Genomic DNA, 15,491 nt, shown 5'->3' with positions numbered 1-15,491 from the left:
GTAGAATGTGCGGTGAGGTGGCTCGAGGGTACATGACCCAAGTCGTAACAAGTACGGATACATGCCGTTACCCACGATGAGATCCTCTGGGATGAGACAGGTAAACCCTTCATTCGGTCTGCCACTGCGACAAAGAGCTGGGGCGTTGTACAAAATGATTTTGTCCACTCGATATAAAATACGAGCGTTCTACGGACGTCCAGGGAGTGCAATTGTTGCTCCCATCGTGATGAGTGCAGCTTCAGGAAGAAGACAGGAAGGAAGATATCCTGGTTGACATGGAATGCTGATACCACTTTAGGGAGGAATGCTGGGTGTGGACGTAATTGCACCTTGTCCTTGTGGAACACAGTATACGGTGGGTGCACCATGAGAGCCTGAAGCTCGGAGACTCGCCTGGCCGATGTAATGGCTACGAGAAAAGCTGTCTTCCAGGACAGGTATAGCAACGAGCATGTTGCCAACGGCTCAAATGGGGGAGACATAAGTCTGGTTAGAACCAGGTTGAGGTCCCATGTTGGGGCGGGGCGTCGTACTTGTGCGTATAGGCGCTCCAGGCCCTTAAGAAATCTAGAGACCACAGGGTGTGAGAACACGGAGTGGCCACTCCACCATGGATGGAAGGTAGAGATGGCCGCCAAGTGCACCCGCAAGGAAGATACCGTCAGGCCCTCCTGTTTGAGAGACCAGAGGTAATCCAAAATGGTTGGAATCGAGGCCTCAGTGGGGGTAACACTGTGTGACCTGCACCAGCAGGAGAAACGCTTCCACTTGGCCAGATACGTTGACCGAGTGGAAGGCTTCCTGCTACCCAGGAGTCCTTGCTATACTGATGCAGAGCAACGCAACTCTGACTGGTTTAGCCATGCAGTTGCCACGCCTTGAGGTGGAGGGCCTGCAGGTCTGGGTGGCGAAGTCTGCCGTGGTCCTGCGTTATGAGGTCTGGATGGAGTGGCAGGGTAATCGGGTTGGCTAGTGACAGATCGAGTAGCGTGGTGTACCAGTGCTGCCTGGGCCACGCTGGAGCGATCAAGATTAGGTGCGCTCTGTCTCTGCAGAGTTTCAGCAGGACCTTGTGAACCTGCAGGAATGGCGGGAAGGCACAAAGCAGCCGGTTTGTTCACGGCATCAGAAATGCGTCCGAGATCGACCCCGGTGAGAGGCCTTGGAAGGAGCAGAACATCTGGCATTTCCTGTTCTCGCGGGAAACAAACAGGTCTATGTGGGGAAATCCCCACCTTTCTCCTTCTCCTTCATGTGCAAGAAGACGATGCTGAACATGAAGAGGCCTATCATCATGGAGAAGGCGCTGGCATAATATGGATACGCTGAGGGGATAAAACGCTCATACTGTGTGTGCTGGAGGGGACGCACAGACACCTGGGAGAGAAGAACACAAGACCAGGGTCACAGGAGAGGAGGTCATTCAGTCCTCTGTGTAGCAGGACTATCTTAGCTCTAGATGTGTTATTTAACTTACAAACCCATTCTGATGATGCCCCACTCAGATGACTGTAGAACCAGATTTACCTTCCTCGAAAGGTAAATGTATGAGAACTCCAATTATCTCTTATTTTTAAACTAGAGTTTTAAGCTCCAAATCCTCAACTTCTGTAGAAGCATGTCGGCAAACCTTATGCCTCAGTGCAGGCAGCCCTGGCAGGTGTCCAACACTGCCTTAAGAGACAAGAATGTGTTTCTGAGGGTAAAACGCTCTACAAAGGCTTATTTCCAGGCCTTCCTACATATAACTGAAGATGGTAACAGAGTAAGATAGCTTGTGAAATCCATTTCACACACAAAGGAAAGCTGGATGCAACTACATGGTAATTAAGATTAACAGCCTATGTGGTATCCACTCAAAACATTTGCAAAGTTTAAGTAGCTGACTTGAAATTTCAACCAGTACTCTTACATTTCCTACCACACAGACCAGAGAATTCACACGATTTACCTGTGTAGAGGAGTACAGATGGGTGTATCCCAGTCTGTTATAGTCCACTTTAAACTGAAACACTCCATAGACATCCGGCAGCTTGAACTGCACACTATACCTGCCACCTAGGAGAGAGGCAGGGTCATTTCCATTACACAGTAAATAGAACAAGAGCATTAGGAATTAAGAGCCTCATTCACCTCCCTTCATTTGTCATGGCCCTTTGTTTCACCCAAACCCACTTTGTGGTGCTTTTCATCCAGAATGAAGACTAGCCTCTGGAACCCAAAGCTGCTCCACTGGAAGGAGGAGCTGTAGGAGAGCTGTGTGAAGTGCACCCTTCCTCTTAACAGTGGCACATGCTTCCTACAGTGATTCTGTACACTACCTGCTCAGGAGAACCGTAGCGTTCCAAGTAAGCATATATGAGTGAGGTGAGTTTCAGTGGTGGGGGAACAAGTCAACACCCAGTCTTTTGTTATTGTTAACAAAGCCCTAGGGCAGGAAACATTAGTTGTCCAATAGGAGACCTACCATTTTTCTTCAGAAAAGTCCTTACAAATGGGTCAATGCGGACAAATTCCAGCTGAATATCATCTCCATCAAAGGGGACCCACTTCCCGTCAGAGAGCTTTTCAATCACAATGTTGTACTCCTGTAACATACAAATGCACGCTGCATTAACAGAGGTATAAAGGAAGAGGGCACACTTTTAATGAGTAGGGCCCTACCCAAGTCACAGCTGTGAAAAACATGTCATGGACCATGAAATCAGATCTCCCCTGTGAAATGTAGTAATTGGAGGGGAGGGGCAGGGGTGGGGACACCCCAGCTGGGAGCTTCTACCATTCACTGGCTCAAGCTGCTAGTTTGGGGAGGGACAGAACTTCCTCTTCCCCTGAATGGCCACTCTTGGGAGGGGACTACTCAGCTCCAGCTATCTCCCCCGGCTGCTGGAAGCTCTGCAGCCACGCACAGTCCTGAAGGCAGCACAGAGGTGAGGGTGGCAATCCTGTGAGAGTTCCCCCCATCCCCAAACAACCTCTTTTGGATCAGGACCCTCCATCTGAAAACATGAACACCTGAAAATGCAAAATTGACTAAAATGAATTTGGTAGGGCCCTATCAATGAGCTAAGAGTGATACCTGAAATCCATTTAATAGAAATCTCAATCCTAAACTATGAACTCCACTATCCATGAAATCAGGGGGGGACAACGGGGAATTTTTCAATAACTGCTATTTCCAAAATAAGAGTCCAAGTGAGTTTCCACGCTTGGAAATGCAGTTGAACTACCATGCACTGAAAAATCAAGCCAATACTCAGTAGCAAATCAGTGAGTGGGCACAGCAATGTAGAATTGACTTGATTTGAGGGTACTATACTTAAACTCTCTAGGCATGCTAAGCTCCCCCCCCCCAATATAGAGCTGCAATTTCTATTCAAAGCACATGTTATTTCAGGCTTGCCAATGTACTGTTTTTGTATAATGAAGCTTGGCATCACGAATCTGAGTGAAACGGAGGTAACAGGGAAGATAAAATTCCAGCACGTGCTTTTGATCAGGCTCAGATACCTGTTTATCAAGAAGATTCATGACTGAAGAGAAACCATTCGCAAGGATAACCACTCCCCCTCAGCAAACTTAGGTAATACTTAAGGTAACAGAACACAGACTTCTCCAGAGCTGGCTGCTGCATACTGAATGATACTCAAGTATGAGCCATGAGCAGTCTGAAATTTAGTATTAAGTGAAAATTACATGTAGGAAATAAAGGTTAGGTAGACTCTGCCTCCACATTAGTGGAGAAACACACTGTCAAGAAGGGGACAGTTCCTACAATTAAGAGGAAGAAAAACCCCACTGTGTTATATTTCCTCATGGCCTCTGAAATTTCACACCTTAGCTGGTGAGGCCCTGGGTGCCAACCATCTTTCCAACCAGAAAAGAGGAGATAAATCTGCTTCCACAACACTCCTAGCCCAATGAACCAGAGTACATTCTCTCTGCACAAGTCTATTTGACTCATTTTCCTACAGTCTTACCACGAGGTCGGTGACAGTGTAGGCATTAGGTGGTGATGTCTCCCCTACACGATGGTGAGATACCTCTCCAACTCGCAGCACACCCTCTTCCTTGAATACCCAGCGGGACAAGGCAACAGCCAGCTCATAGTTACCAGTCTGAGAGTACCTAGAGATGGTGAGAGGTTGAGAACAGAACCTTAGTGGGAGACTGCATTGGAGGGCATTCATAGGGACCAGACATTTTTTCAGTCAGGTATCCTATGAATTTTTTCCAAGAACTAAGTGCCAGATCAGAAAGTCCGCACCCATTTTAAATGATCACATTACTCGAAAGTTTTCCCATAAAACTGTTTGATCTTTAGACCCCAACTGTCTACTAGGTCTTCTAGGTAGTTGCTTAAAAATACAGTGAAACATATTTTAACAGATCAGCACTGAAAGGTTTCCAGCTTGCTCATTGATCTGATCTATATCAGCGCTCAGAGTATAATATTCTATGTCAAAATTTCCAAGTAAGAGCTGTGCCCACATTATGAATTGTGTTCACAGCATGTCTGAATACAATGGATGCGGAAACTGCTTCTCACACAGCTATCATCAGGATATCTATAAGGACAGAAGACAGCTCTATGGGTTAGCCAGTTTGACAATTTGCACTGCACTTAAAGGAAGTTGCATCTTCTTCTTAAGCTTTATTATAACCTAAACAGTGTAGATTTTACAGTAGCAGGGCTGGATAGTTATGATAGTATTCAGAGTATTTCCATCAGTCATCTTTGATACAATTAGTTCTCATCACCTGCTAGGGATCCCTTGATCAAAGAGGTACCCAAACCACTTGGACAGAAAAGCCTGAATAGCCCACCCTACCTACAGAAGACCACATTAAGCTAGTGCACCTCTGAGAGCCAGGTGTAGCTTTCTGCACAGCAGAGTTGAAGAAAGCATCGCTGAAGAAATCCAAAGAGCCACTGAAAACGACACGGGCGTTGTTCCTGGCCTGGAGACCAGCAATCAAAAGGGTATTCTTCCCAACAGCATGAGGGTACTGAAATTGGACAAGAATTGATTTAAATCAGCACTAATGATTTGTACTATAGTAGCACCTTGAGGCCCCAAATGAGATAGGGACCCCAGTGGGCTGGGTACTGTACAGACAAGAGAAATAAAGGCACAGGGATGATGTGCTCAAGATCACATGGCAAGAAAAAGTAACCAGAAACTCACATGTTTAATATATATGGAAAGGCGGCATCAGGGCTTTAAGCAGCTTTATTAGGCAAGTACTGAAACTAGCCAGGCAGTATTATCCATGGGGTTTAAATAGTGAATAGTAGCAGGGAAACGTCTGAGACTTAAATGCTTTTGGATGATCTTTAACTTTGCTGCTAGGTCTGGCTGGGGCCAAACAAGTACAATCCAAGTTATTATTGTCGCGTCAAACGACTTGTCAAACCTCATAAGCCTAATTAAAGGGAATGTTTAAACTACTCATCTGCCTGTTCAAATTCCCATTATGGAAGAACATGTTAAGCAGACAGAAGTTGAACACGTTTGCTGTCAGTAAAGTCCCACTCATGCCAACTCCCAGCTTATTATTTTTCCCTACATTTTCATCATGTCAATAAGACACAATGCATTTTTGCAGATTACTGCACTACCTAAGTGGAGAGAAGCATGAGGCTTCAACACAGCTGAGACACTCATCTCCCAGAATCTGTCAACTACAACAGCATCGTTTTTAACCCCTTGCAGCTACAGAGCCTCAAAACTAAACAGAAGAACCACCTCATTTCACACTGGTCACAGTCCTGCTGGAAGATGGACAGAGCTTTCAATTACTACCAACTTGGTCCAAATTCTACCAGCATCTTAGAGGAAAAAGGCTTCAAATTCTATTGCCTGCCACAGTAGCAATGGGGTTCAGAGCCTTTTGCTTCTACTTCACCAGTCTGAATTCAGCCCCTTTGATACAGCAAAACAGTACCAAAGTTAAGAGCTGATATTTCTTCCAATGCAGCCTTGTTAAGCTTTTTCCATTTGGATCCAATGAAACTGCAAGTAAGAAAGATTTCCATGATAATATTAGAAAATATATAGTACTGAGAGACCATGGACTGGAGCTTTGAAAAAACCCATAAGTATTTGACACAAAATATAAGAGGCACTTGAGCTAAGTCTCTTGATCCATTTTTAAACTGTTGAAAGAGAGGTAATTAATTCCACAGGATTAGAAGCAAAAGAGGACAAAGGTAACTGTGCGTACCTGTGTGATGGGTTTATCTGGGAAGAAGGAGTATGATGTAGAGGAGCCAGTCAAGATATCTAGTACCAGAGGGTTATCAGGATCAGCCACCATCCTGTGGTGAGACACACACAATCAAAGTACCAGGAAGACACCTGAAACCTGGTCAAACCTGCGATACCTGCCCAAGAAGATTAGTGTGCACTACATTCTGATTGAAGTGTGCTAACGTATATGAAATTCACAGAGGTTGAGAACCATGGGATTGACTCAGCTCCTCCTGAAATTAGTGGCAACACACACACTGAAGTCAATCAGGCCCAATTAATTTTATATCAACTGTACACTTTAAACAACTGTGAATAGTTATGCTATTTTAAAGAAATACTATTACATCAAAGACTGAAGTTTCCTTTAACAACCCTTTACAAAAAACTTGACTTCAACAGAAGCGTTTCTATGTTCTAAATTCAAATACAAATAGTTTAAACAAACATGAGTACATGAGAACAGGGAAGTGAATGGATTACTTTCATTGTCCAAGTAGAGAGAAAGAGTAAACAGCAAGAAGTAAAATACAGTAACTCCTCACTTAATGTTGTAGTTATGCTTCTGAAAAAAATGTGACTTTTCGCTTAACATCGTTTTGCTTATCCAATTTCCCCATAAGAATTAATGTAAATGAGGGGGTTAGGTTCCAGGGAAATTTTTTTCACCAGACAAAAGATATATACACACACACAATTTTAAACAAACAATTCAATACTAGTACACAGTGATGATGATTGTGAAGCTTGGTTGAGGTGGAGGAGTCAGAGGGTGGGATATTTCCCTTACTGCTAAATGATGAACTAGCAATTGGCTGAGCGCTCAAGGGTTAACTCTCTCACTCTAGAAGGCAGCAGGAATGGAGGGAGATATGCACATTTCCCTTAAGTACACTGCCTTGTTAATTAGATCAGCTTGCTGACACCACAGCTGCTATAAGCTCCCTCTGTCCTGAGCCCTGCTCTATGGAAGATGGGGTAAGCGGGGTGCAGGAGCAGGGGGAAGGGGGACACCCTGACATTAGTCCTCCTCTTCCTTCCCTCCCTCCCAACCCTGGCACAGCAAGCAGGAGTCTCGGAGAGCAGCTCCAAGGCACAGGGCAGGAGCAGCACATGGCAGTGGGGGAAGGGACACAGCTGAACTGCAGGCAGCTGCTGCACAGGGAACTTAGGGGAGCATGGAGCTGATAGGGGGCTACCAGTCCACTCTGGCTCCAAGCCCCCACCAGCTAGCTGCAATGGGCTGCTCTTCCTACAAGCAGTAGACAAAACAAGCGGCTGCCAAACAACATTAGAAGGGAACATTGCACACCTTTAAACGAGCATGTTCCCTAATTGATAAGCAACGAAACAACGTTAACCAGGACGACTTTAAGTGAGGAGTTACTGTATTAAAAGTTTTCTGTTTCAAAGAAGTTTATAACTAGATTGGGCAATCAAAGGTAATCTCTCAATCAGCACGAAGTCTGCACCTTTCTTGCCTGCCCTCCACCCAATTCCATCCTGCTAAAGGACCAAATGCCTGTTGCATCTCAACTGAAGAAACCAAAAACCAACCTATCATGCTTTGTTTATAATAGTCCCTACCCCAGCCCCAGGCTTATAACCTATCTGGAGGTAAGGTAGTGGCAAGAAACCCATCCAAACAGAGACCTCTTGTTCTCAGTTACAGCCCCACTGCCAGCCTTGCCTCGTGGTTCACTTACCCAACTCCTCGGAAGAGAACAGGGTTTAATGGAGTTTTCCCCACAATGGTGGGAGCCTTCAGCAGATTTTCAGAGTCTGCGACAATGAGCGTGTGCTTCAGGGAGGAAACAAGAGACCTGTGGTGAGCTTTCACAAGCTACTAACAATGTCATTAATGCACAGGCAACTTGTTAACATGTGTGTCTGCTTGCCACTCTATGGCTAGTGATCTGCACCACACAGCACCTCAGGTTCTACAGCTGCCCTTCCAGAACTGTGAAGTAGCATTAATTGGCTCTGCAGTCTCACCTGGCCTCTTGACAGGAAGAAGAATTGTAACACAGGGCAAGGGGATGGAGGAGGTAAGAGCAGGAGAAGAAACCGGGCACATGCTTAGAAGCCCTCAGGGAACAGAGAACAGCCCCTGCTGGTTACTGTTTAGAGCAGGTTTTCTCTTGTGAGTTGCATATTAGGAAGCTTAAATCAGAAGGAAGGTAAATCCCAGGGCGACAGATGCAAATCTCTTGCAGGAACATGTGTTTATTAGTTCCTATTTGTTCTGATTGCTGCCACAAGCTGATGTGAACACTGTAGAAGGGATTTCAGCATAACAGAAAAAGCATGTCAAGAAAGTACAACAGGGGTTGGCAACCTTTCAGAAGTGCTGTGCCGAGTCTTCATTTATTCACTCTGATTTAAGGTTTTGCGTGCCAGTGATACATGTTAAAGTTTTTAGAAGGTCTCTTTCTCTAAGTCTATAATATATAACTAAACTATTGTTGTATGTAAAGTAAATAAGGTTTTTAAAATGTTTAAAAAGCTTAATTTAAAGTTATATTAAAATGTAGAGCCCCCCAGACTGGTGGCCAGGACTCGGGCACCGTGAGTGCCACTGAAAATCAGCTGGCGTGCCGCCTTCGGCATGCGTGCCATAGGTTGCCTACCCCTGAAGTACAACACAGAAGAATCTGCATTCCAAAGTGCCAGAAGATACTGGGGCCAGCTGCTGCCTAAAGCCTTAGTCCGTGACACTTACACAGCCCATCCTAGAGCAGTTTGGCTCCCTTGGCCTGCAAGGCCTTGCTCTAGGACACAAGATGTTCTTAAGGAAGGAATAACGAGCTTACAGCTTTGCAGCATGTTGTCAGGAGCTGCCTTAATTAAACGGTGATGTAACTTATAGTCACTCAGAAGAATTCTCCCTGAGGGACAGCTGTGTATCCAGAGGGGTAGTTACTGTGCTTACTGTACCGAGTTTTAGTTACATTTTTCCACTGAAATTTTTTTGTTTAAACCAGGACGTAATTCAGCTATTACAACATACTAGAAGAGATACCAATCTAAGAACTAAGCATATTAAGAGAGTCTAAATAACAGCACCACAGTGAAATCAAAGGCCCCATGAACCTAAGAGCAGTGGTTTTCAACCTTAGACTATGTCTAAGGGGTGCACAAAAGGCTGTTACTACCATAGAACAGTGGTTTTCAACCTGAGTCTAAAATTTCCAAAGGGGTCTGCAATGAAAAAAGGTTGAAAACCACTGTTGGAGAGTTATTCTTTCAGTGATATTGGATAGGCCTTCAACTATCTACTGGCTGGGAAGAACTCGTATCTAGCTACAAATTATGAATCTCCAAGTCCTACTACACGTTCTGTAAGATAGGTTGATAGCGAGCACAAGATGGTACGGTAGAAAAGGAAAGTTTGCAAAATCTGCACTGCTAATAAGTTACATAGGCACCCCAAAGCAACGGTGATTCCCCCATCCATCGGGGATTGTGTGTGCCCCACATAGTTTACAGAAAAGCTATGTTACAATGTCCTTAACTTTCAAACATTATTGGGACATCTTGTATCTCTCCTGTAAAGACAGATATTTCAGAACCATGCACCCAACCAGATGGACCATGCAAGGACAGAAAAATCAAGATATCACATATATTTGATAAACTTCCACAGAGTTTTCTATATTGATCTCTCTTTGTCCTTGTGTCTTGAGCTAGAGTTTACCTTTTTTAATATGTCTGGCTATTAAGCATGATATTCTATCTCCTGACCCATCATGAATAAAAGGAAATAAAATATTTCACTAGAAAGGGGGAATTCTGATCTCCTACCCCCGAGGGGTTCGAGGTCCAATACAGTGAACCCCTGACTATTCCAGGTGGTGTTTTTAACTGCTCAGTGTGACTGGAATGTTAGAAGTTGTCTAGGCATAGATCAAAGGTGCATGATAAATTGCAATCTCACATTAAAGATAAGAGCAATAATAAAAGCAGCATATCATTCAATAAGATTCACAGCTGCTACTTAAAACAGTCTTTGGAATAAGCATGGATAGGAGGGGAAAGAAGAGAAAAAGGAAGACAAGATGTGTCTCCAGTCCTTACGGCCAACTGCTTAAAAAAAAAAAAAAAATTCCTTCCCAGAAGCTATGTACTAGCTAAGACAAGTTTCCTCAAGCCCTGGACATACCCAAAGAATTCAGTGTCTGGACTTTTACCTGGCCTGGGTCTGAGATATCATAGTTGTGATGGTCAATGACTGCTGTCCTTTCCTCATCAAACTCTATTCCACACTCACTGCCCAGCTCTCGCAGAGGATCACCTAAAAGGACAGAGAAGTGGATTCCCAATTAACAGTATGTACAAGACACAAAAGCAACTAAAAATCAAAATAAAAACAAAGGACAGCCCTGATTTATGTGCTAGCGTCCTGCTAACCAGGCTGCTGGGTGCACTCAGTACACAACCCTTGGCTGAACTCAACTTTCTTTGGAAAGTGAAATTAAGGCATTCCTTTTTCTTTACCACCAATTCCCTCGGAGCATTGTGAGGATGAAGGTTTGTAGCATGTTGTGAATGCACAGAGTGCTGTATAGTTTTAGTTTTTGAAAATCCCCTTTAAAAAAGGTTGCAGCCAGAATTCTAAGAGCTCCCATGACAAGGAAGACACCTTCCCCTACAGGACTGATCTGTGCTCTCTATATCCAGCAAACTCTTATGCAGCTATAAAATGAAAAGCCAACATTTATGCTCATTTGTTTGACACGCAGGTTTTACTGACCAATGTCAGAACTGGCAGCCACAAGGACACTTCCGCCTCCGTCAATGAAAGCAGTAATTGTCTCCACATTGATGTTTCCGCCAAAATCTGAAAAGATGCATCAGACATTAGTGATTCAAAAAGCGGACAGCAAACTATTTCACTAGTGCTTCGGAGCAAGGGAGGAGAGGGAAATACAAAGGTGGTGAGGCAAATTAATAGAGAAGCTGTGTTGGAGCGATGGGCACCTCCTGTGCCTAACTAAGCAGGATCCTGAAGCCACATACACCTATGGCCAACATAGATTAAAGGGTTGGATTAAGGGAGGATTAATTCCTTCAGAAGGAAGGCAAAGAGAGCCATAAAATCCAGCCTTTAAAAGGCATAGATCTAGCCATTCAATCTCAGTTGCAGAGAAATAGCCAATGAATTTTTTATTATTATTTGTTTGGGCACATTTAAAGACATACTTTTCTTATGGTTACATCAGAGATAGGCAACCTATGGCACAGGTGCCGAAGGCGGCACACAAGCTGGTTTTCAGTGGCACTTGCATTGCCCAGGTCCTGGCCACCAGTCCGGGGGCTCTGCATTTTAATTTAATTTTAAATGAAGCTTAAGCATTTTAAAAACCTTATTTACTTTGCATACAATAATAGTTTAGTTATATATTATAGACTTCTAGAAAGAGACCTTCTAAAAACGTTAAAATGTATTACTGGCACACGAAACCTTAAATTAGAGTGAATAAATGAACACTCGGCACAGCACTTCTGAAAGGTTGCCGACCCCTGGGTTACATGTAGTTGATTTGTTTCTTCCTCACTCAACCCCAAGATACAATTCTTATCTGTTTGCAGGTAGAAATTCTACATTTTAAAGATAGTGAGAGACTTCTGCATTGAGATTGAGAAAGATATCTGTCAACAAGAGGAAATATTAATTATTCCTTCTTGTAGAAGTTGAATTACAACTGGCACTAATGCAAGCATTCCTGGGAAAATAATGAGGAATACCTCACTCATTCCATTCTCTAATAAAATCAAATTTAATTAAACTTCACTATAGCAACAATAACCAATATATCTAAGAGAAAGCAAATGAATTTAGAGAAACATGCATCTCTGCAAGTTGAAAAAGGTACAGCCAAAACTTTACTCTACAATATCTTAATTAAGGAAGTGAAAGAGAAAACAGAACACCAAGAGAAGGACAGAAGTGGAGTAAGTCAGAGGTTAAGAACAGGTCATGAGAAAGACACTGTATGCCACACTAAAATTTAGCTCTGAAGTAGTTTAAAAAGGGTTCCTACATATCATGAGTCAATAGCTTCTTCTTGCACAGCTCTGTAGTTAGTTCTCCTAAGGATCTGATTCCAATATCACAGTCCTAGTAGTAATGTTCAAAATTAAGTTACCTGACACTATCTCTGAGGCTCACCTGAAGTTAAGTGTGCTATAACCTGGGGCTACAGATTATACTATTCAGTTTAATTCACACACAATCAGCTAGCTCTCTACTCTTGCTAAGTCAGTGTTCCTTTTGGAAGGTCTTTCTTGGCTCTCTCATCACACCAATATCACCTGATCTCTCACTTTCCTGAAGGGATGTATTTCAAAAAGGTTGCTATTAATAATCCCTCATCAAGTCTGATGCAGGCTGTTAATAGGGGTAAAGAGAGAATCCAGATATTTTGGTGTGAATTAGAACAATTTAAAATTTTTATTAAAGTGAATGTTTGAAATGAAATATACACAGGTTGAGAGGGAAGGTACTGTACATCTGGGGTCAGGCTTGGATTATGGGGAGGTTACAGGTATCGTTTGCAAGGATGAAAAGATATATACATATCGCATAACTGGCACAGACCCAGATTGGGGTGCAAAAGTTTTTAAAGTGTCAGTGGATAAGTGGGCTCGGCTACGCCACCCATGGAATGAATAAGGAGTCCAAGTCAGTATCGGTGGAGCGGATAAGTACATGGGTAGGGTACGTCCCTTGGTCCATCAGGGAAGGAAGTGGGTTATTTCCCTGGTCAGCTGTCTCGGTTACTCAGTGTGGTATTGGCGGTGTCCGACTACTACTACACTTAAAATCAAGGCATTTTAAATAATGACAGTGTTATTCCATCTTTTAGTTATAGAATTTTAGAACAGTGCATTTGTTAATCTATGGAAGCACTGTTCCAAAAATACACATTCAAAACATTTTTTTTTTTTTTTTTACTGAATCACAATACCATAATTCTAGATCTACCACAGGGATTATAAAGTAGTCTGAGAATTATTAACAGACATAACAGTTACTATCACAGCAAACACTGGTAATGAAATAGTGTTTACAGAAAATAGATACCCAACAGTGACTGCAGGTACAAAGCAATCAGCTATATATGTGTGCTTATTCTTTGTTCTACAGGCTTCTGCCCCCCTCCCTCCTTTTTAGAAGCTGCCTGATGGCCATTTAACTGCTTAAAATGCATACAGTTCCTGCCACAGTTTGCCCAATGATGAATGAAGATAACACCTGTAATTCTACATATCAGGGACAGGCCCCAAAAGCCACCTCAAGGTCAAAATGAAGCAAGTCCGAAGAATACTTTGATCAGTTTTATCAAACCTAGGAAAAGCAATCTCATGGTTGAGCAGGAGGCTGGGAGTCAGCACGAGGCCTAGCTCTGCCACCTCTCATTGTTTCACCCTGGGTAAGTCTCTTGCCTCCCCATCTGGAAAACTGGAACAGTAAAAGACCAGCCTCAAAAGGGGTATTATGAAGGTTAGCAAATATCTGCGAGGCACTTTACAGATCTAGTGTGTCTTCTCCAAGGGCCTCAGAGTATTACACAACTTAATTTCTGAGTCTTTACCTTTATGCAAAAGGATCTCTTACCTTCTACAGATGGGGAGAAAATAATCAAATTGTCATACAGAAATTCTCCATATTTTATGAGGGACAGGCCAGGGTCATCAGCAGTCCTGAAGGTGAGGTCAAAGCCTCTATCTGCACCCAGAAAACAAAGACCATAGCCATGAATACTGTGACACAACTTTAATTTTAAAAAAAGTGTAAGACAGATCATGCTAGAAAATGAGATAAGACCCTTAATTCAGTCTTACCCATTACAATCTAAGCATCTGGTTGCCATACTTTAAGGTATAATTCATCTGAAGAAGTGGGTTTTTTTACTCATGAAAGCTTATTCCTAAATAAATTTGTTAGTCGTTAAGGTGCCACCAGACTCCTCGATACTTTTTAAGTTGCTACATAAATATCTAAGTCAAGAATTTTACTCTTCCACAATACACTTATTGCCTCAGTACTCCAGTGAGCACTGTCTGCAGAATTGTTCCTGACAGTCTCCAAGCAGTGACTTCTTGGTACTTACAATCTAATCCACAGTGTTCAGGGGACACAGGGACTTTTTGGACAAACCAAATTAAAAACAAACAAGAACCTCTGCGCTCTCAATAGCATTTCCATGCCCGTCTTTGATGTGAATCAAGCCGTGATAAACTTGCGGATGACGTGAACACCAGAGGGGGAAACACGCACAGGAAAGAGGCAAATGCTCTCGTGAGATCTGGGCAGCAGGGGCTGCAGCCAACAACGGGAGAGGCGAGTCTAACAAACGTGAAGCTCTTCAGCAGCCAGACAGGCACCAACCCCAGGTACAGAGCACGGGAGCATCCCCCCGCCCCGGTCCTTACTGACACACGTGGCACTTCCTAGCGACCAAGCCCCGCCGCCGCTGTATGGAGGATGCAGGGTCAGCGTGGCACCCGCAGAGAACCAGACGCGAGAGGACTCCGACCCCGTCGGCCACCCCAGGCAGGCGCACCCCTCACGGGGAGACGTAGTGGGGCCGGGAGGCTGCGCCGTGATGGACCCAGGCTCCCCCCATCCCCGTCGCCCTCCCCCAGACCATGACTCCCGCCTTCCCGTGGGACCCCCCGCTTCTCCCCTCCCTCCACCCGGGCTCCGCTCCGCCGCCCTCACCCGCCAGGCTCCGGAGGAAGAGCGAGTGCGTGTCCCGCAGGTTGATGTTCTCCAGCAGCACCAGGGTGCGGGGCCCCCCGTCCGCCTGGGCCAGGCCCAGCCCGACTAGCGCCAGCAGCAGGAGCCGCCCTGAGGGGAGAGCGGCCGCTACCTCCATCTTCCTCTTGGGGGGCCAGCCTCACCCGGAACCGATCCTCTCCACGCTGCCAATCACCGACCCGCTTTGCCCGTAGAGGCGGGACACGCAAAGCCGCCTCAATCTGTGACCCGGAAGCGATCGGGAACCCGGCATATCCTCCCTCCCTCTCGGGGCCCGAGGACTAGATCTGAAGTCCCGCCTCCTCGAGAGCGGGGCCCAATCAGAGACAGACACCTCCACACAGCGGGCCCAGCACAGCAGCTCGTCCTCAGAGGGCGCCCTGAGCCCCGCCCATGCGCGCTAAAACCGCCTCCGAGTCAGCGCCCCCTGCGGCCCATCAAAGGGATGGCAGCAGCCCCAGCCCAGG

General features: G+C 44.7%; 1 protein-coding gene across 1 annotated transcript; it reads right to left on the bottom strand.

The window, feature by feature from the left end:
* Positions 1–1,203: 1,203 nt before the first annotated feature.
* On the bottom strand, positions 1,204–15,282 carry LOC120387913 (dolichyl-diphosphooligosaccharide--protein glycosyltransferase 48 kDa subunit-like). The gene is made up of 11 exons (XM_039509311.1): positions 14,986–15,282; positions 13,879–13,989; positions 11,011–11,097; positions 10,448–10,551; positions 7,964–8,058; positions 6,232–6,325; positions 4,865–5,013; positions 3,984–4,131; positions 2,471–2,591; positions 1,955–2,061; positions 1,204–1,380 (listed from the first exon to the last, which is right to left on the bottom strand). The coding sequence occupies exons 1-11, from the start codon at positions 15,140–15,142 to the stop codon at positions 1,219–1,221; spliced, it is 1,335 nt and encodes a 444-aa protein (XP_039365245.1). The 5' UTR covers positions 15,143–15,282; the 3' UTR covers positions 1,204–1,218.
* Between the last annotated feature and the right edge of the window lie 209 nt (positions 15,283–15,491).

This window comes from Mauremys reevesii, linkage group 21 (genome assembly GCF_016161935.1).
Source record: "Mauremys reevesii isolate NIE-2019 linkage group 21, ASM1616193v1, whole genome shotgun sequence".
Classification (NCBI taxonomy): domain Eukaryota; kingdom Metazoa; phylum Chordata; order Testudines; family Geoemydidae; genus Mauremys; species Mauremys reevesii.
This window is presented reverse-complemented; position numbering and strand designations above follow the sequence as displayed.